This window comes from Alosa pseudoharengus, unplaced genomic scaffold, assembly GCF_046254945.1.
Source record: "Alosa pseudoharengus isolate Yale_2024_CS ecotype anadromous, Long Island Sound unplaced genomic scaffold, YU_APseudo_1.1 YU_APseudo_1.1_scf_2, whole genome shotgun sequence".
Classification (NCBI taxonomy): domain Eukaryota; kingdom Metazoa; phylum Chordata; class Actinopteri; order Clupeiformes; family Clupeidae; genus Alosa; species Alosa pseudoharengus.
In genome coordinates, this window is record NW_027468663.1 from 27,237,702 (window position 1) to 27,257,570 (window position 19,869).

At 46.0% G+C, this 19,869-nt stretch overlaps 2 protein-coding genes across 10 annotated transcripts in view; one reads left to right on the forward strand and one right to left on the reverse strand.

Annotated features, from left to right (window-relative positions):
* The window catches only part of dclk2a (doublecortin-like kinase 2a), a 38,943-nt gene extending 33,064 nt beyond the window's left edge, over window positions 1-5,879 (forward strand). For all 4 annotated transcript variants that reach the window (XM_076294360.1, XM_076294362.1, XM_076294361.1 and 1 more), the window contains 9 exons: window positions 337-442; window positions 626-683; window positions 1,134-1,253; window positions 1,496-1,642; window positions 1,889-2,022; window positions 2,850-2,927; window positions 3,518-3,614; window positions 4,103-4,183; window positions 4,303-5,879. In XM_076294360.1, the coding sequence (XP_076150475.1) occupies window positions 337-442; window positions 626-683; window positions 1,134-1,253; window positions 1,496-1,642; window positions 1,889-2,022; window positions 2,850-2,927; window positions 3,518-3,614; window positions 4,103-4,183; window positions 4,303-4,521 (1,040 nt within the window). In that variant the 3' untranslated portion in view covers window positions 4,522-5,879. The remainder of the gene's footprint in view (window positions 1-336; window positions 443-625; window positions 684-1,133; window positions 1,254-1,495; window positions 1,643-1,888; window positions 2,023-2,849; window positions 2,928-3,517; window positions 3,615-4,102; window positions 4,184-4,302) is intronic.
* A 5,320-nt stretch (window positions 5,880-11,199) lies between these two features.
* Window positions 11,200-19,869, reverse strand: part of lrba (LPS-responsive vesicle trafficking, beach and anchor containing) — a 205,339-nt gene continuing 196,669 nt past the window's right edge. For all 6 annotated transcript variants that reach the window (XM_076294354.1, XM_076294353.1, XM_076294352.1 and 3 more), the window contains 4 exons: window positions 18,988-19,089; window positions 17,828-18,024; window positions 12,808-12,959; window positions 11,200-12,433 (listed from right to left, as the gene is read on the reverse strand). In XM_076294354.1, the coding sequence (XP_076150469.1) occupies window positions 12,343-12,433; window positions 12,808-12,959; window positions 17,828-18,024; window positions 18,988-19,089 (542 nt within the window). In that variant the 3' untranslated portion in view covers window positions 11,200-12,342. The remainder of the gene's footprint in view (window positions 12,434-12,807; window positions 12,960-17,827; window positions 18,025-18,987; window positions 19,090-19,869) is intronic.

A 19,869-nucleotide genomic window follows, 5' to 3' on the forward strand; every position in this document is an offset into this window, starting at 1 on the left:
ATGAGCAGAAATGAATCTTGTGGAATTAGTGTTGGTAGCACTGTATTAGCTAGGGTGTGGGTGTACTGTGTTTTTGTCTTACTCTCTGAGGTGTCTCTTGCATAGCCCCCTCAACATCTTCTCTCAAAGTATGAGCCAAACTTCTCTCTCTTTGCTCTCTCTACAGGTAATGCTAGTTTTCAGACCCTCTGGTAATAAGTAGTGATGCGTTGGTGTATGATCATTTTATCTTCAATAATGATATCCTTGCAAGTTAGTCAGTACCATGATTTGTTGGTTTGGAAAGTGGGAAATCTGGGACTCTGTTGATGGTACATGCATTCTTTACTCCTGCAGTCAATGGCAACAGAAACATGTCTGAATCCACCGTTATGGAGAAGTATAACATTGGGAAAGTCATTGGTGATGGAAATTTTGCTATAGTAAAAGAATGTACTGAACGGTGAGTCAACTAATATTTTTTTTTAAATGAAAAAAGTTTGATTAGAAGTTCATAAATAATATATTATTATATTATATTATATTATATTATATTATATTATATTATATTATATTATATTATATTATACTATACAAAAGATTATACAAAAGTGATTAGTTACCCAGTCATGTCTCTCTTCCACAGCTCCACTGGTAAAGAGTTTGCTTTGAAGATTATAGACAAGACTAAGTGTGCTGGCAAAGTAAGTAGGATCACCCAACCCACAGATGTGCACAGATGGGCAGAAACAGACTGAAAATGTGACCTGATAACAGGGTTTATGATTTATTATGTTGATTTCAACCATGTGAGATTGAACATGATATAAGATTGTGTTCTGAGTGGCTGCATGTACACAGATGATATGATAGATATGACAAACGCCAGTCTAGACAAGGAGCCAGAATGGGGATTCAAATGTCAATTTGAAATGTGTTGAGTAACCATGTGACAAGTGTTATTAAATAGCCATCTGTTTAAGCCTTAATTATGAGGCCATAACTTAGAGAAGATCCCTTTCTCTGATTTTAATCTTTGACAATTTACAGGAATTACTGCATATTTATTTGAATTTACTATCAGTGGAATGATCCTCTATCTGTCATTGGAATGAGTCTCTGTGATTTGTTGACTGAGTTCCATTGGCCCACAGGAGCACCTTATAGAGAATGAGGTGGCTGTTTTAAGGCGGGTCAAGCACCCCAACATCATTATGCTGATTGAGGAGGTGGACACTCCCACAGAGCTTTACCTGGTCATGGAGTTGGTGAAGGTGTGTCTCCAATAGCACACTTCATTACCAAAGACAGTCATTCTAACATTATACAACTATATACATATTATTCAACAAATGTTTTAGGTACCAGTTCATAATTAGTGCACAGAGAAACATTGTTAATTATGTCAGGTATTTCATTATGCAGTGCACAATCAGTGCCTTGTACATTGTTATCATTTGAATATGTGCAGCAGCATTTGAGCAGCTGTTAAACCTTTAATGTCTGCTCTTCCTAGGGGGGTGACCTGTTCGATTCCATCACCTCTTCCACAAAATACACAGAGAGAGATGCCAGTGTGATGGTGTTCAACTTGGCAGGGGCCCTCAAGTACCTGCACCGAATGAGCATAGTGCACAGAGACATCAAACCAGAGAATCTACTGGTGAGCCACCGCAGATATGTTTGATTTGGATTTAAAATGTAGTCCCTTAAGGATGGAAATCTCTATGGAAAAAGTCAAACTGCTGTGTGGAGGTGGGTTATTTGTATAACTCATGTGTTGGGGGAGTATGCTCCTTCCAAGAAAGCACAGAAAAATGTATTTCTAATATTTTTTAAAGATATGACCATATATTTCTCTCTCTCTTTCTCTCTCTCTCTCTGTGTGTGTGTGTGTGTTATATTTCAGGTGTGTGAGTATCCTGATGGCACCAAGTCCTTGAAATTAGGAGACTTTGGATTGGCTACCGTGGTGGAGGGACCTCTGTACACTGTGTGTGGAACACCCACATATGTGGCCCCAGAGATCATCGCTGAGTCTGGGTAAGAGGGTCAGGGTGTTGTTGGGTCTGGGTAAGGGTTTTGGGAAGGTGTTTTTGGGTCTGGGTAAGGGGGCCAGGGTGTTGGGTCTGGGTAAGGGTAAGGGGGCCAGGGTGTTGTTGGGTCTGGGTAAGGGGTTTGGGAAGGTGTTATTGGGTCTGGGTAAGAGGTTTGGGAAGGTGTTGATGGGTCTGGGTAAGGGGTTTGGGAAGGTGTTGGGTCTGGGTAAGGGGTTTGGGAAGGTGTTGGGTCTGGGTAAGAGGTTTGGGAAGATGTTGATGGGTCTGGGTAAGGGGTTTGGGAAGGTGTTGATGGGTCTGGGTAAGGGGGTCGGGTGTTGTTGGGTCTGGGCAAGGGGGTCGGGTGTTGTTGGGTCTGGGTAAGGGGTTTGGGAAGGTGTTGTTGGGTCTGGGTAAGGGGTTTTGGAAGGTGTTGTTGGGTCTGGGTAAGGGGTTTTGGAAGGTGTTGTTGGGTCTGGGCAAGGGGGTCGGGGTGTTGTTGGGTCTGGGTAAGGGGGTCGGGGTGTTGTTGGGTCTGGGCAAGGGGGTCGGGTGTTGTTGGGTCTGGGCAAGGGGGTCGGGTGTTGTTGGGTCTGGGTAAGGGGTTTGGGAAGGTGTTGGGTCTGGGTAAGGGGTTTGGTAAGGTGCTGTTGAGGTTCATCTACTGTAACATTACTGTGTAAATGTTTACATTACAACAACATTTATAAAACCTTTACCACTGTTCCCTCTATGAATGTTGCAATGTAAGTATCACTTTACTGCACCAGGGAAGACTGTGTTTGTGGTTCTTTTTTCTCCTAATGCACAATCTGTGTGTGGTCGTCATAGTTACGGACTGAAGGTGGACATCTGGGCTGCGGGAGTGATCACCTACATTTTGTTGTGTGGATTCCCTCCATTCCGCAGGTACAGTGGGTTACTCTCTTTCTCTCTCTCTCTCTCTCTCAACTATCAATTGGAATACAATTCTTATACACTCATAATCATGGATATACACAGACACAGTCCAGCAGGTCCATCATAGCTGGGTAGACAATAGATGGTACTAGTTTAGAACAGAAATGTTGTTGAACTATTTTATTGTAAATGCAAATCATAGTAGCTACTGTATATACTGTAATCCACACTGTATATTATGTAGATTTGTTTTAATGATGATTTATCCATTTTATCAGCAATGTCACTTCAAACAGAAATGAAAAGAAAGTCATTGAGTTTGGATTTTGAAGGTTGCTTAATGTGAGTGAGAGATAAGCCTTCAGTGAGGTGTAATCATATTCAAACTCGCCTGCTTAACTGTACATTTGCGGTCATGCACACACTGCATTTTCACGGTCATTTGCAGGTCAGTGAATGAGTATAGGCCAGTCTAAATCATATCCATCGGCTGCTATAAATTGAACTCTGTATATCTCTCATCTCATCTCATCTCATCTCCCTGAAAAGTCCAAATGGACCTGTTGTATTTATTTTTTGTATGTTGCATGTGTCTCCAGTGAGAATAACCTTCAGGAGGACCTGTTTGACCAAATCCTGCTGGGTCGCTTGGCGTTCCCCACCCCTTACTGGGAGAATATAAGTGCCTCTGCTAAGGTGTGTATTAGCACATAAACACACACACATTCAGGTGCACGTGTGCATATGTCCCTCTTCTGTCCTGCCTCTGTGTCTCGTGTCCATGTAGATGACCTGATCCCTACTGTAGTCTGGATGTGTGTCTCTGGATCTCTGTGTGAGTGGAGCAGAGAGAGAGGGGACTCTGGTGCTTCATAGATGAGCTCTGTGTCTTCCTCTGGCAGCAGATCTGTCAGCACAAGGTCACCAGCGCTAATTAGATTCCCTGCTATTACTGCGGCAGGGAGAGCAGGTCCAGGACAAAGTGTGCCGGGAGAGCAGCCTCTGAGAGGACAGCTCTTTGTGCTTAAACACACCCTGCCACAGCCACAGCAGGCCGGCAAATTACACGCCACAATCAGCAGCACTGTCTGAATCTGTGTTTCAGATACGCCTGTAGGGTTAGATGAAGCTCTTGAACGGATGGTGGTTTATTTCTGGATCTGACTGGAGTCTTTCTCTCTCAGGAGCTCATTGGCCGCATGCTTCAGGTGAATGTGGAGGCCAGGTACACTGCAGAGGATGTGCTGGGTCACCCTTGGGTCACGGTAAGGCTGTGGACAGGCTCCGGTGGCGTGCTGCGTGCTGCCATTCCTATGGCATGTATGCTGTGCTAGAGCTGTTTGTGTGATGTGTGCCTGTGTTGTAATCAGGTGTCTGTTTTCAGCAGGAGGATGCTGCTCTGGGGAATAACACAAGGATTGAGGTGACAGGTAAACTCAAGACACATTTTAACAACACGCCAAAGCAGAACAACACTTCCGCCGGAGTGTCCGTCATCATGGTGAGAACACACACACACACACACACACACACACACACACACACACACACACACACACACACACTCACACACATACAGAAAGCTAATGCCATGTATTTTTAAAATGCGGTATAGAGCTTCCTTTGCTTGAATACAGTTTCTTTATGGCTAGGGCCCATGGGACTCAGTTTGGCACTCAGCCTTTGAAGTGAGCGGTGCCGTCCAGTGGAGAGCCCACTCTCTGCCTCCACACATGAGTCACTTCCTTACATAAGAGCTTGGACAATCTCAGAGAGCACCCCAGATGATTTAGCATTCTGGGGAAAGCCACTGCCGATTGTCTCTGTAATGATATCAGTCATGTTCATGGGGAATGTGGCATTACGTCTAAGCAGCTCTGGGACATGGGGCTTGTTGAGCCAGGGATTGAGCCGCCCTGTGACCCTGAGTACATCCAGTAGATGAGACTGATGAAAGAGAAGGACATGTCCCAATGTTCACATGCCTCTTTTACTGCTTTGAGACTAGACTACAAGTACATCTCTCTATCTGAGTGTAAATTGTTATTGGACTGCTAGTGGACACGTGTGAAATAGCACTACTAGTGGACACGTGTGGAATAGCACTGCTAGTGGACACGTGTGGAATAGCACTGCTAGTGGACACGTGTGGAATAGCACTGCTAGTGGACACGTGTGGAATAGCACTGCTAGTGGACAGTACAGAATGGTGCTCATATTGATTCCGGTGAACATGGCCACTGTTAGTCTATCACGTCATCATCCTGTAGAATCAAGTCGTTCATGCTGCACCATTGTCAGCCAGCACAGCACATGTTCATGCCCATACCTCCATACATGGCTCTCGCTAGGCTCTGTATGATGACAGCATGCCGAACAGGCCAGTAGTCAGCGGGAGCTCCACTGTGGGTGCAGAGGAAGTCCAGTGCATTATCAGGCACTCACTCTCTACATTCAGGCTCATATTTTAGTTTGCACATAATTTATTCATCCATATACAGTAATGCAGGCACTATGTCATCTCACAGAGTCTACCATAATTCATAGTCACAATTTATTTTCATTTAGTCACATATTAGAGTGTCTGTGAATGTTTTCAAATACTACGTCATCTTAGTTCCTTTTCTTGTTGTTGTTGACCACGGGAACACACTCTCTGTGTTCTTGCGGTTATGCCATTATCTGCCTATCTGAGACACAAGAACCCCAAGAATGTGAGGTGTGTACAGTCAGCACCTACACACACACACCAGTGGCAGCATTTTACCCAGCATTGATTCTGAATTCGGCTTAGTACACGTACAATATGTCACATAGAACAGAACAGAATTAATTGCTCTTGTCAGAGCCCAGTTAGCAGTCTCCAACATTAGAAGGCCCTTAATGACACAAACACTCCGAGTGTTCTGGAGGCCTCAGACATGGTGGGAGTTTGATGTGCTCTGGATCTCATTCTCAGTTTGAGCTGTGAGGGGGGGCCAGTCCTGTGCCCCTCCACCCCACCTCTACACACCCCTCTCTCGCCGGGACCACAGGAGAAGCCTGGAGCTGGATGTCTGGTACCTGCCGCCAGCCACTCTCCTGTCCAGTAACCCCCGGTGCTCCAGCCCAGCCTGGCCCCTCTGACTTAACCTGTGCTCAGCCTCCTCGGGCTAGCTTGGCTGCCTGACTCCTAGCCTCATTTTCCTGGCCTGCTCTTCAGTGCAGGGGAAAGGCCGTGACTGCCTCTTGTGTGGTTCTCCTCCCCACTCACCTCTTCTCTTTTCTTCTCACTCTCTAACACTTCCCCCTCTCTCACGTGTCGCTGTTCCGTTCAGTCACTACTGATGTGGTGTGAGTTACTGCTTCTGAGTGGTTGTGAGATGTCACTGCAGTGTTTTTGGGGGGGTGGGGTGTTCTGTTCTCTCTTCTGGCTGTATCTGGGGCATGAGAGGCCATAAAGCAGTGCTAAGTGTTCCACCGCTGCTAATCCGACCGCTATTAGAAAGACTGACAGGACTCTACTCAGCTTACCTCTCTGTCAACATGTGTGTCTTTGTCCTTGCTGCTCAGCTGTAATGGGCCTCAGAAGTTCTCTTGACTTTCTATTTTAATTAACACTGAAAGACTTGTGTGAATACTGTTTGTGGAGAATGTGTCACTGCTTGCTTATTGGCACACTCATGCAGCTTAGTCTGCATCGCCCTCTTGTGGTGAAAAGTAGAATTGGAGGTTGCCATTGTATTGACAAGGACACAATGAATGGTGACAGAGAGGTATGCCAACAGAAATGCTTATTGCCTTGGACAAAAGACATACCTAGCATTTGGTGCAGGGGAGGGGAACACTAATAAAAAACAGAGGTTTCTTACTGTAGCATCAAGCTACTGTTTGCCCGTACACACTGGTTCAGGGCCAGCCAACCCAACCTGAGCCCTATCTAGGCCACTCTGAGAAAACCACAGAGTGTGCTCCTGGATCAGCATGTTGGGGCATACAGTTGCACGTAGCCCTCTGCTGTCATGAACTGTTTGTGCCCAGTTGAGTAAGACTAGTTTCTGTCCCTCTGCTTCCTCCCTCTCCCCTGCCCTCTCGCCTGCATTCCCTCGCTCTGGTTAGCTCCAAGGCAATGGTATGTACTAACACTCACCGCTCTGCCGCACAGCCAGCGCCTGCTGCTTCACCATACAACTCACTAGCACATCTGGGGGAAGTGAGAAATTGGCCATAGTGGGCTACTCCCGCATCATGATTTGGGACCCAGTAGATGAGAAAGCACAGCTCTATTAGCTGCATCAATTTAGATCACTAGGCAACCAGACACAAGTCATGTGCCATGTCATTACCTGATGGCAGTTTCTCATTTTGGCCCCCATTGAGCATGCTCGATGTTGTTAAGATCTGCTGCTTCATTATATTGGTGTTTAATCTGCTTTTGGGAGTTTGAGTAGTTAAGCCACCACTCACTTAGCATCAAACATGTTGGCTCTTAGTGGCAAAGCCCCTCTATGGAGCACTGTTTTTTAGTAAAGAGTTGAGAGTATCTATGTATCTGTAGGACAAATTAACTGAATTGGTACTGCCCTTAAAGGTGCTGTAAGCGATATTTGTCTTTCTTGCTAAACTTTTATGTACTTGTTTTGTCTTGTTTGTGTACATGCAAGGTAATTGGTAGGCAAGAATTGTTGTTTGTGTGAAAATACACCCAGACCAGGTTATGACCTCAGGAGAGTTGGATACAGTTTGGAGTTTTTTCCCCATAAAGCTCTCCATATTGTTTGTTTTTTCCATATCAGCAGTCACAGCATAGTCCCTTCAGTGTGAGCACTCCCAACACAATATCACTTACAGCAACTTAGGGCACATACAGCTTGTAAGATGAAGTAATATATCAACACTAAAAGAATGAGCAGGAAGTGAGTTTACTTTGTTGTCAGGTGTATTTTAGAGTCTCGTCTGATAGGTCGTTTGTATTTCTAATGTGTCTCACCTTTCTCTGACTGTGCTCTGTAGAACACAGCGCTAGATAAGGAAAACATCCAGCTTCATCGTCGTCGCCAGAACAACAGCCTGCCTTCCCCTGCCTCTGTGCTATCAGAGAAGATCTCCTGTCCTGATCAATCAGAGAAGACCCTATTTTGTGACCGTTCCCCCAAAACACCCCTCTCCGTTCATTGGGAGAATCTGCCATCACCTTCTGTACCTGAGCCAGACAACCCCTGTGCCCCCTCACCAGAGAAGCCACCCCCCTTCACCTGTGCCCCCTCACCAGAGAAGCCACCCCCCTTCACCTGTGCCCCCTCACCAGAGAAGCCACCCCCCTTCACCTGTGCCCCCTCCACCTGTGACCCGTCACCAGAGAAGCCACCCCCCTCCACCTGTGACCCGTCACCAGAGAAGCTTCCCTGTGCCCCCTCACCAGAGAAGCCACCCCCCTCCACCTGTGCCCCCTCCACCTGTGCCCCCTCACCAGAGAAGCTTCCCTCCTCCACCTGTGCCCCCTCACCAGAGAAGCTTCCCCCCTCCACCTGTGACCCGTCACCAGAGAAGCTTCCCCCCTCCACCTGTGACCCGTCACCAGAGAAGCTTCCCTCCTCCACCTGTGCCCCCTCACCAGAGAAGCTTCCCCCCTCCACCTGTGACCCGTCACCAGAGAAGCTTCCCCCCTCCGCCTGTGCCCCCTCCACCTGTGACCCTTCACCAGAGAAGCTTCCCTCCTCCACCTGTGCCCCCTCACCAGAGAAGCTTCCCCCCTCCACCTGTGACCCGTCACCAGAGAAGCTTCCCCCCTCCACCTGTGCCCCAACTGCTCCTCCAGCCCCCTCATCTGCGGAGCCTCCCCCTGAAGCTGCTGCTGCTCCCGCTGCTGTGGCCCCTAGTCCCCCCCTCCCTCCTCCTGAGCCCCCCACATCGCTCTCCTGGCCTGCGCCTCCTCCGCCCCCCTCCAGCTCTCTCCCAGAGCCACCTCTATGCAGCCTTGAGTACGAAGGCCCTCCTCCTGCTTGGAAGCTGCTGAGGGAGGAGTGAGCCCTCTCGTCCCCCACACCCACCCCACACTCACGCCTGATGGCCAGGGGAGATGAGCTTAGCCACCCTTACTTTAAGGTCATACATTTTCCAAGTATGAGCACAATGTATATACAATTGTCACATACAATGAATTTACCCATTCATAGAAAAGAGCTTAAACCAGGAAAAAGCCCGTCTTCTGACTTCCTAAGCCAAGGCTCTCAGATAAAGCTGGTTCCACAGTAGAAAGCTCACCACTGCATGTATTGCATTTGCATGTGTTAGGTAGTTCTTTTCAGCTCCATCCCAATGTCAGATCCCTTTCAAGCTTTGCCTATATTCCATATGCCTAACGCAGGCTCCTCAGATACCAGACACACTCCTCTGTCACACAGATAAAGTCAACTAGAAGCATTAAATGCTCCTCCTAGTAAACATATCTTGTGTTCCCTTAAAATGGACCTTGCATGACCAATATTCTCATGAATCCTCCATTACCTGAGTCAGTGTTATTACGTAGAAAAACAGAGTATTTTAACTTTTCCCTACATTGTACGGAATACACTGGGGAGATATGCCTTCTAGAGTACTTGTAATGTAACCGGAGTTGTGTTACTGCCCTGCCCTGGGCATTCAGATGGACAATCTATGACCTTGAGAGTCAGACATGCCTTGTGAAGGACGTGCCTCAGGACGTGTCAAACTGGCTACTAGCCTCATCCCGTCCACTCTACCAGCTGTTGTTCTTATCACTCTAGCATGAACATGACCAATTAAATGGCTGCTCTAATCCCTAGTTGCTCATGGCAGCATTAAGGCAGGACACATATCTATATATATACTATTCATTAGGAGACTCTTATCCAACATCAGTAGGGTTTACATTTTTATCAGAACATGTTCATTGGGAATCCAATTCAATATTGGTTTAGTTAGCACTATGCTGTACGTGGTGAGCTACTGGAACACAATTACTGCATCCATGACTATTTCATGGTTAGCTCATAAAACACTGATTATTGCAAAGGGCAATTTGAATTTGGAATTAGCTGATTTGCAGATCTGTTACAAAATTATGTCATTCATTACTGGACCTTAACATAGTCCTTCATCATCAGACACAAAATAGTGGATGAGCTATTTTTCTATGTTGTGATTGACTGATTGTATATATGTGAATTTGTACTTGAAAGCATTTGAAAGATGATCAAGTTGTATGAAAAGACAATGTGAGTTAATCCTTGTTGATGTGACTTTTACTTCTGATTGTTGTTGTTTTTTTTTTTTGCTCCTGGAAACTATGCTTGAATGTGCTGATTGTGATGAGTGTTAGAGGTAAATGATTAAGGGTCCTACTAGTGCAAACCTACTGTAGAAGCTTACACAGAGCTTACAAACAAACATGAACACAGGACATTCATGCCCTTGTTGGTGTCTTTTTGATGAAAAAGTAACAGAGGGTATGCAATAATATTTTTGTAAATATCTGCTAGTTTTCCTGATTAAGGAGAACCTTGTGGTTCTCATGAGGCTGTGCCTCTGCTCGATGTGCTGTGCTGTGTGGTTCTGATCAGCATTCCTCTCACCTCTACAGATGAGTGATGAGGCCTCGGGAACATTTAGTAACCCTGGCCTGAGGACCAATACAGGATACATATTCATTTGTCTAATTCAGTTGTGCCCATTAAAAGCATCAATAGTGACTATTATAATGTGAAGTTGTTCTTACTTAGACTATCTGGACGTTTTTGAAAGCTGAAATCTGGAGGCCTGGTTTAATTTTCTGTGGTTTTCTGCTCTATTCTTAAGGAATTTTTTAGCTGCATGCAAAATTCCTCTTTTGCGACTCGCATTTTAGTCTGTGAGGCTGCTAAAAGTCACAGTGGTGGGTTTCAGTGTTAGTCACAATCTGTTGCTATAGCGCTCTTTCAGAATTCTCCCTGTGTTCTCTTCAAAACTCAGTTATGTTTTATATACAAGGGATCCAGTTTTCAAGATGAAAGGTGTAAAGTTTGTGCAGCCATTTTAAATGTAATCCTCTTGGCCTAGAACCTTTTTTCATTTTGTAATAGGAATTCATCAAAACCTTCATGAAATGCAATAAAATCTCTGAAATGATTTCTCATTGACTTTCATTGATGCTATAAGCAATGGTCCATATTGATACATTGTGAACACAAATGTATAAACATATTACAAACAGGTAGCTGTATTAACATATTAAAGACAGGCAGTCTTTGATACACCTAATACATGATAAAACGTCTACAAAAAATAACACTTCCAAAATCAATTTCTGATACAAAACTCCATTTTATTGTTTTGACTCATCACACAAATCAAAAAGACACTCATTGGAAATGGACTGCCGTAGAGTTGTGTGACTGTAAAAACAGCAGTTATTTTCATCAATCATCATTAATCACATATCTTTCCAATCAAACCAACGAGGAATGTTTGTCCATGGATAACATCTGTGCAAGACATTGTTTGAAAGGATAAATCACGTCCCTAGTGCTGTCACCACAAAGAGAGAGAGAGAGAGGATTACGCACACAACATACAGAATGGAGGTCCTGGTGTGAGGAAGCTTGTGAGATATGACACTGAGTTTTAGAGTGGAAATGATCCAGTGATTCAAAAAGACCCTCGTGCTGTCACAACGCCACCTCATCCCGCTGACATCTCCCCCATCACATAACCACGACGACACACAGTACTACGCAATCTCATTACAGGCCGTCCCACTCCAGCAGGTCCCACATTGACAGGCATCAAGCGCAACCTGCCCTGTTCAGTAAAACCAGATTTGAAGTATTGCAAAATACAGCGTGTGCAGCAAGGAAAGATATGCCTGCATTTGGGCAAACACAACCTTAGAAGAGTATGCTTCAGTCAGAGATGTGTGGATGTAGCTTCAGTATGGACAGAGCTCCATCTGAGCCACCTCAGTCTCATCTAAACCACACCCCTTCAGCAGCAAAAAAGCTATCAAGAAAAAAATCCCCCAACAGACACAGCAACTGAAAAAATCACTCACCCAAGTACACAAATATATGGAATCTATATACGGACTATAGATGCAAATATAGTCATCTAGCTATTGACCACTCGAGCCCTTTATTTTTGGTGGGCTGAGGTGAAAATAGACTTTTACAGCTAAAAATAGATTTATTTCAATGATAGGTATATAACCCCACCCCTAAGATTTAATATTATATGAAATAGCATAAGATCTACAAAATATAACAATGCCCTTTTAAAAATAGTTGACTTTTTAAACTTCTGTTAAGAGATACATTCAGAATTTGAACATGTATTCAGAATAGTGTCTCTGAGAGCCATGGCAGGATTGGGCTTGCAGTGGCCAGTGCTGTTGCCATGGTGAACCAGCAGAGCGGCCCAGTGGATGTTTGTACTGCGGAGTGCTGGCCCCTCAGTAACGGGTCTGGTACTCATGGTGCCACCTGTTGAAGTCATTGTAGAACAGGACGATGCTGCCAGACGCCATGCCAGTGATAATGCACCTGCAGAGGGGAAGAAGAGGTCGGACACAGGCCTGGACTGCTGAACTTGGGCTTTCTTGGTTTCTGATGTTTTTTTAAGTTATTAAAATACTATCATTTGGATGAAAAGAGGAGCTCCTAGAATCTTTTTTTTAAATCATTATCAAATTATTTTCACAACATTTTACCATAGACAAATGCACAGTGACAGGGGCTATTTAGGAGTTAATAAACACACACACACACACACACACACACACAGGTTTGAGCTTGAGGAGAAAGCTAAGCTGGTAGCAAATAAATAATACATTTTTCAACATGAAAGACATCTACATACACATGTTCCCAGACATTCCTGCATGCTGGACTGCCTGTGATGCTGTGCTGGACCTTACCTCTGGTCATGGGACATGGCCATGGAGCGGATTCCTGCGTCACAGCCTGGGTAGGTGAAGAGCTGCTTCATGTCATACACCTGCCACACACTCAGAACTCCGGCGTCTCCTCCACTCAGCAGGTACTGGCCATCCCTGCTCAGCTGCATGGCCTACAAACACACACCACACACTCAGCATGGGCTCTGTTGTCCTACTTTAGAATAACGCATCCATCATACCAACACACACACAACATATATACACATACAGTATCCGCAGCTTTAACACTGAAACACACAGGGAGACACACACATGGATGCACTCACAGACAGACCCGGCCGGACGGCCGGCCGGCCGGACACACACACACACACACACACACACACACACACACACACACACACACACACACACACACACACACACACACACACACACACACACACACACACACACACACACACACACACACACACACACACACACACACACACACACACACACACACACACACACACACACACACACACATTCCAAGCCATTCAAGGAAAGTTTGGGTTCATATTCAACCTCTTCACTTCAAATGTCCATGCCCTAATAATTACCTATGCTGTGTGTGTGTGTGTGTGTGTAGATGGAGATGAGGAGGTGAGTTCAGCTTCCTCCTCTAGTCCACCCAGCACATGTGCGGAGCGCTGCTCTCGGGGCCTTTGAAGTTGCCTTCAGCAGATAAATAAAAGTGATAAGCATCTCGGCGGCCTGGTGACTTGCGATAGCGCTTTGTTATGACTTGGCCAGTGGAAGAAAGTTCTGGGCAGTCGGTGATGAATGCGAGCCGCTCGACCCTGGCGTCTGATTAGAGGGCTGCCGGGCTACAGGGCCTCCGCCTGATGCCTGCAGGGGGCTGCGCGGCCCTCTCCCCAAAGCCCCACAGGCCAAGGTCTGTCCCTGCATGCTGGTCAGCAGCCAGCCAATGGTGGGGCCTCTGCAGCCACAGCGGCAGACTCCAGCAGCGCCAGTCCAGCTGAGAGCCGAGAGATTTATTCTGCTCATCTGGCTTTTCCTGTGCTCATAAGGGATGTGTTACACTTTAAAGTGTCCCCGGGGAAACAAGGATAATATACGACACGAAGAGCTGGAGGGGTGTAATTTTTCTTCCCGAGTTTACTCCACAGCCCAAAGCAAGTGAGAACTGACACATGGTGGTAACACCCACTGGTGAGATGACATGATAACATGCAGCTCAGTGACTGACCCTGATTACTCAGTTATCTGTGACAAACAACTACACACACTCAAACTCACTTTCAATCTCAATCATGTTTCAGCCACAAGCACGGCACGATGAAGTTAGATTCTACACTACATAGATACAGTAGATAAAGAGGTCAACAAATAACAGCTCACCCAGAGAGCAAACACTTGTTTGTCATTACGCAATGAAATCTTTCTAAAAACCGGAAACAGTTTATAATTCTATTCTAAGTATCACCCTGGTTTACCACACACCCTTCTATACATGCACAGAACCAAACCAGAGATCTGCTCAGGGCCAAATGGGCCTCTTTAACATCACATAATCAGGCACCGAGTTACACGTCCTGTACATCATCACTGACCAGGCAGAACATTCACTCTGATAACAGATTAAGTGAAAGGGCTCAGAGATGAGTCATAGGAAGGCTGAGATCTGATCTGGAGTCAGCATCATTCTTTAGCCTTCACCAGCCTGCTGATCCTCTGCGGCATGTTTATTAGAAACACAGGGAGGAATCCATCATGGCGATGGCTCTGTAAGATCAGCATCCAAAAACCCAGAAAGGGTCTGGTGTTGGAGGAGGAGGCTGGCATTTGATTTGTTTTCTGTTTGTGTGATATCTGTGTAGTCGTGTCTCAAGTTTCACTGTAGCCGTTCTTCGTACCATTTAATGATCATGATCTATATATACATACACTGTCTACTACGCAGTCTACTAGTTTTTTAGTGTGTATAGTATACTACTGTCTAGTATGGACTAACTGTGGCTATATGATGGGAGATTCTTAATTGGGGATAAAAAGAGAGCTCTAAAGTAGTGGACTGAGTGGCAGACTGGTGACAAGGTTCTGACAGGCCAGCCGGGTCAGTCCAGGTTTGAGGGTGTGGTCTTGCCCATAAATCAGCTGCCTGGCTCTGTGGGGATGACTACAAATCCAAGATGGCCGCTATAGCTCCGGTATCAGAGATCCATCTGATGTAAAACAAGGCTGGGGGGGCCAGGGCTTTGGAGACAGGCCCTCATGAATTCTTCATCCTAGCAGCGCCTCTCCAACTCCCCCCTCTGGCTCCTGAGTGGCCCCTAAGGTTAGGGCCAAATTTATGGATGTCTTGATTACAGTTGATGTTTAATACATATATTTTGAAAATGTCTGGTAAAATGATTAGAGAGAAAGGAATCTATGCCATGCTGGACTCAGTAGGGGTCAAGATTCCCTGACAGTAGGGGATAAAGCTTTAAAGCTTTTCTTCTTTCTGAGAAGAAGGAATGTGATCACTACCTCCCAGACCCTCACACATGCAGTTGTGCGACACACACACACACACACACACACACACACACACTATGTTCCCCTTCCATACATAAAGACACACAGACTTGCACAAAGATGACTAATTCTCAGATCCCCCCCCCCCCCCACACACACACTGTAGAGAGGCACTGTATCCATGAGCACATGTGTATGGCCATCCCATACTGTGTAGGGGCGCCAGTGGAGGTGAGATTAATACTGGTGTCTGCTGGCTGTGGTCTGGGCTCAGGGCACTGGGGGGGAGAGGCCCTGACATGTCAGGACTTCCTTGACGCTGACATAGCAGGAATTCACAGCAGGGGCAGATGAGGGGGGGGGGTGTAGAAGACAGCAAGGAGAGCGTAGGAGAGGAGAGCCGACGACATGCTGAGTGAGTGAGAGAAAGACAGAGTGAGAGAGTGAGTGAGCGAATGAGTGAAAGTGTGAGTGAATGAGAGAGTGAGTGCTGAGAGGCATCCCTTGGGCAGGTACAGATCAGGGCTTTGATAGCAATGAGATGGACAAGCTTGCTTACTGGCCCTGGTTAACACACGACTTTGAGCTTCAGACACAACATAAGATGTCAGTGTGACTGTATATATGTAAGGGATAATGGACGACACGGTGGTCTGTTCACATAAGTTAATGCACGGTCGAGGTTGTAAAGCGGCCCCGACGCGAAGCAGAGGGCCGTTTAAACCTCGTAAGTGCGTGTTGTGTTCATTTCCTGTTACAATTTAAACGTTTTAATCGCTAAAAAGGTCTTTCGGAACGGAACTACTTTCTTCCGACACATATCAACTAATTTCTCAACTTGCAGGACAAACTGCCGTTCTAAACCGATGGTTGCTACGGCCAAAGGCCAGTCGTTAGTTCTATCTCTCCCGTTGTCAAGCGGGCATATCCCAAGATTCTGATGAACTTTAGCTTTGAAACATCGCTATTTTACCTAGCCTACTGTCATCCATCTAGCTAAAAGCCACCTCCATCATATGCTACAATGTTACTATGTTCTGAACGTCTGCATTTTACAGCTCGGATGCAACGTGACGGTTCATTTAAACTTCACAACGAGTTCGGCGAATTAATATACAAGTGTGATACGGCCAAAAAAATGGATCTACTTCATAGGTGTGCAAATAACATACGGTTAATGGTCGTTCTAAATTACGTAGGACAATGGGAAATTCAACCAAGCAGTGGAATAACAGCATATATCAACTGTAAGGGATTTGGTTCACTCTCTGTAACAGCATGGCTACACATCTCCATAGCTACAGTACACAAGTCCTGTTTCTTTAACAGCTGAAACTGTCCTGCACATTGATACTGCAGTGTGCCTCAGATGCATCCCTGACCGATCTGGTCAACACGACACATTTCACCGCTGCCAATCATTTGCACTTGTGGCTAACCGAGAGTGAGCGGGTGGCATGGCGGCTGCCGGAGGCCCCCTGGCCAGGCCGGTGAGCTGGGCACTGGAGCTGGGAGCTAAGTGGAAACAAATGGGCAGACAGATAAGGGATGCTAATCAAGGTGCTGCTGGGCCACGCTGCAGAGCTGAGCTGCACAGGCCCCGGTGACACAGCAAATGGGAAGCAGGTGTGAGGGCCTCACTACAGCACAGAGCAGCACACAGGCCTGTGGGCTTTCCCAGGACCTGTGAGTGTGTGTGTGTGTGTGTGTGTGTGTGTGTATACATGTGTGATTGTGTGGGAACGTGATTGAGTGGGGTATGTGGGACAGCTGCCTGCTGGTGACAAATGTGTCCTCTCATGCAAGAGAACAGGAGAGCCCTCCTTAGCTCCCACTCGGGGAGGAGGAGGTGAGAGAGAGGAAGGAGCAAAGGGAAGCCCTGTGAGGAGGAGGAGGAGGTGAGGGGAGGGGAGGGCTTGCTCAGCATGCCCTGGGGCAGCCAGAGCTTAGAACACATGCCAGCCTTTAATCATGACCCAGACTAGCTCACACACACACACACACACACACACACACACACACACACACACACACACACACACACACACACACACACACACACACACACACACACACACACACACACACACACACACACACACACACACACACACACACACACACACACACACACACACACACACACACTGAAAAAAGAGTGATGAAGCACAGAGACTGTGAGGGAAACTAAGCTCAGCAGAGGAAAAGAGAAAGTTCCATGCCATGTCTGGGGCAACGAGCCAAAAGCTGTAGTCTGAGACTGCCATTCAGTCTGAGTGAACACGCCAGAGAGAGAGAGAGAGAGAGAGAGATGGAGAGAGAGAATGCAATTCTATTCACTTTCGGTTTTAATAATTTATTCATTATTCGTTACCACCCAAAGCAAACATTCAGGTGATGCAAGGAAACTTCCTCTCTAAATGTTTATAGCATATAGTGTGCTCTGTGTGTGTGTGTGTGTGTGTGTGTGTGCATGTGTGTGTGTGTGCGCATGTTGACTGAAAGCCAGTACCTTCACATTCTCCTCCATCTTCCTGTAGGCCAGTAGTTTGCCGTTGACACTGAACAAACAGAGGTGGCCCTTGTCGAAGTAGACGACGCAGTGTCCCTCTGTAGAGGCCTGGACAAGGCGAGGCCGCACGCAGCCCTCGGGAGCACCCAGGGTGCGCAGCAGGTCCCCGTTCATGGAGTGGATCAGACAGGGCCCCTCTGTGAAGAGCACGGCGCACAACTCAACTCAATACAAGACAACACACACAAGACAACACACTCAAGACAACACACTCAAGACAACACACACAAGACAACACACACAAGACAACACACACAAGACAACACACACATGACACTCAAGACAACAAACACAAGACAACACAGACAAGACAACACAAACAAGTCAACTCAACTCAAGACAAAACACACAAGACAACACACTCAAGACAAAACACACAAGACAACACACACAAGACAACACACACAAGACAACACACACAAGACAACTCAACTCAACTCAAACCACTGTGGAGTCTCCTCAAGCTAGTTAGTATCTGTTAGATCAGTGTTTTTCAACCACTGTGCCGGGGCACACTAGTGTGCCGTGAGAGATCATCAGGTGTGCCACAGAAAATTACCCAAATGTCACTCACTGGTCCAAAAAAGCAACTGTTGCACTATTGGTGGTATGCAGGCATTGTACAACGGGGGCCCCATATCCAGTATTCACAGAATCATCACATATCCAGTTCATAGCAACAATTAAATTAGATATAGTCACGTACAAATGAAACAGAGCGCGCTTGTTTTATTTGAGCAGGTCTTGCATAGAAGCCATAATAAGGCCATATTTGTGTATTATTTGAAATTTTAGACTATGGTATGTTTATTTTTTCGTGACACAGGATGTTAGTGTGCCGTGGGACATTTTAAGTGTCAAAAGTGTGCCGTGGCACAAAAAAAGTTAAAAAACACTGTGTTAGATGACTAGGAAGCCATCTATCCATTTATCAAAATGTCTATTGATTGTAATGATTTTACACACATGCAATACCCATTACATAGGACCAATCTGACATCTGTATACATGACTGCATCAATGGCATTCTAAACAAACAAGGCAATGGAGGGCACAGGGGCAGATCTGGACTACAGATGTGGTCAGCTCTCCTCACTTACCTGCACAGCCACTGATGACCAGGCCCAGCTCTGCACACACACTCGCACATGTCACCTCACAGTCGTGCCCTGTCAGGATGGCCCGGGGCGTCACAAACTCTTCTACACACACACACATACACACACACAAAACAGAGAAACACAGGAAGAACAGTCAGGAGTTTATAGAGTAGAAGTGATTCCCACTAAAGCCACTTCTAGGGAACACCTGAATAAGGGAATAAGGGGCTGCATTGACCACCAGAGACCACCAGGTGGAGGTATTGGTTTAGCAAAAGAAAAAAAAAAGAATCACAATATAAACAGTGAAAAATATACATTTTACACTTAACTACTAACTACAACATTTAATACTTAACTTAAAAAGAAATTAAAACATCTACACATGCTTTGCCTGTGAAATAATGACAGATCTCTGAAAATGGACATATATTGTCTTCATCTTCATTCTTTATAATCTTCCTGTCTGATGAAATAATACAGCAAAGGAACACGTTAATAAAGATAAAACAGAGAGACAGACTTCATGCGATCACAGTTACAGTGTCTGAAAGCATACTTCACTAACAGCTCAATCACCCTCTTCCACTGGGACAGTCAAAGCCTTACTGCTGGACATCTCCCTCTCTCTCTCGCTGTGTGTGTGTGTGTGTGTGTGTGTGTGTGTGTGTGTGTGGAGAGAGAGAGAGAGAGTAAGAGAGACGATTTGGGCTTTGTAGTTGGCCTCGTCACCAGTTCATTAGGAGTTCATTAGAGGCCTGGCCTCTGTGCCTGGGGTCTGCTTAAACTAGAGGCATGGGCAGGATCAGCTCAGGAGGATGAGCCTAACAGATGCACAGGCCCTGTGTGTATCTCTCTCTCTCTCCCTCTGTGTGTGTGTGT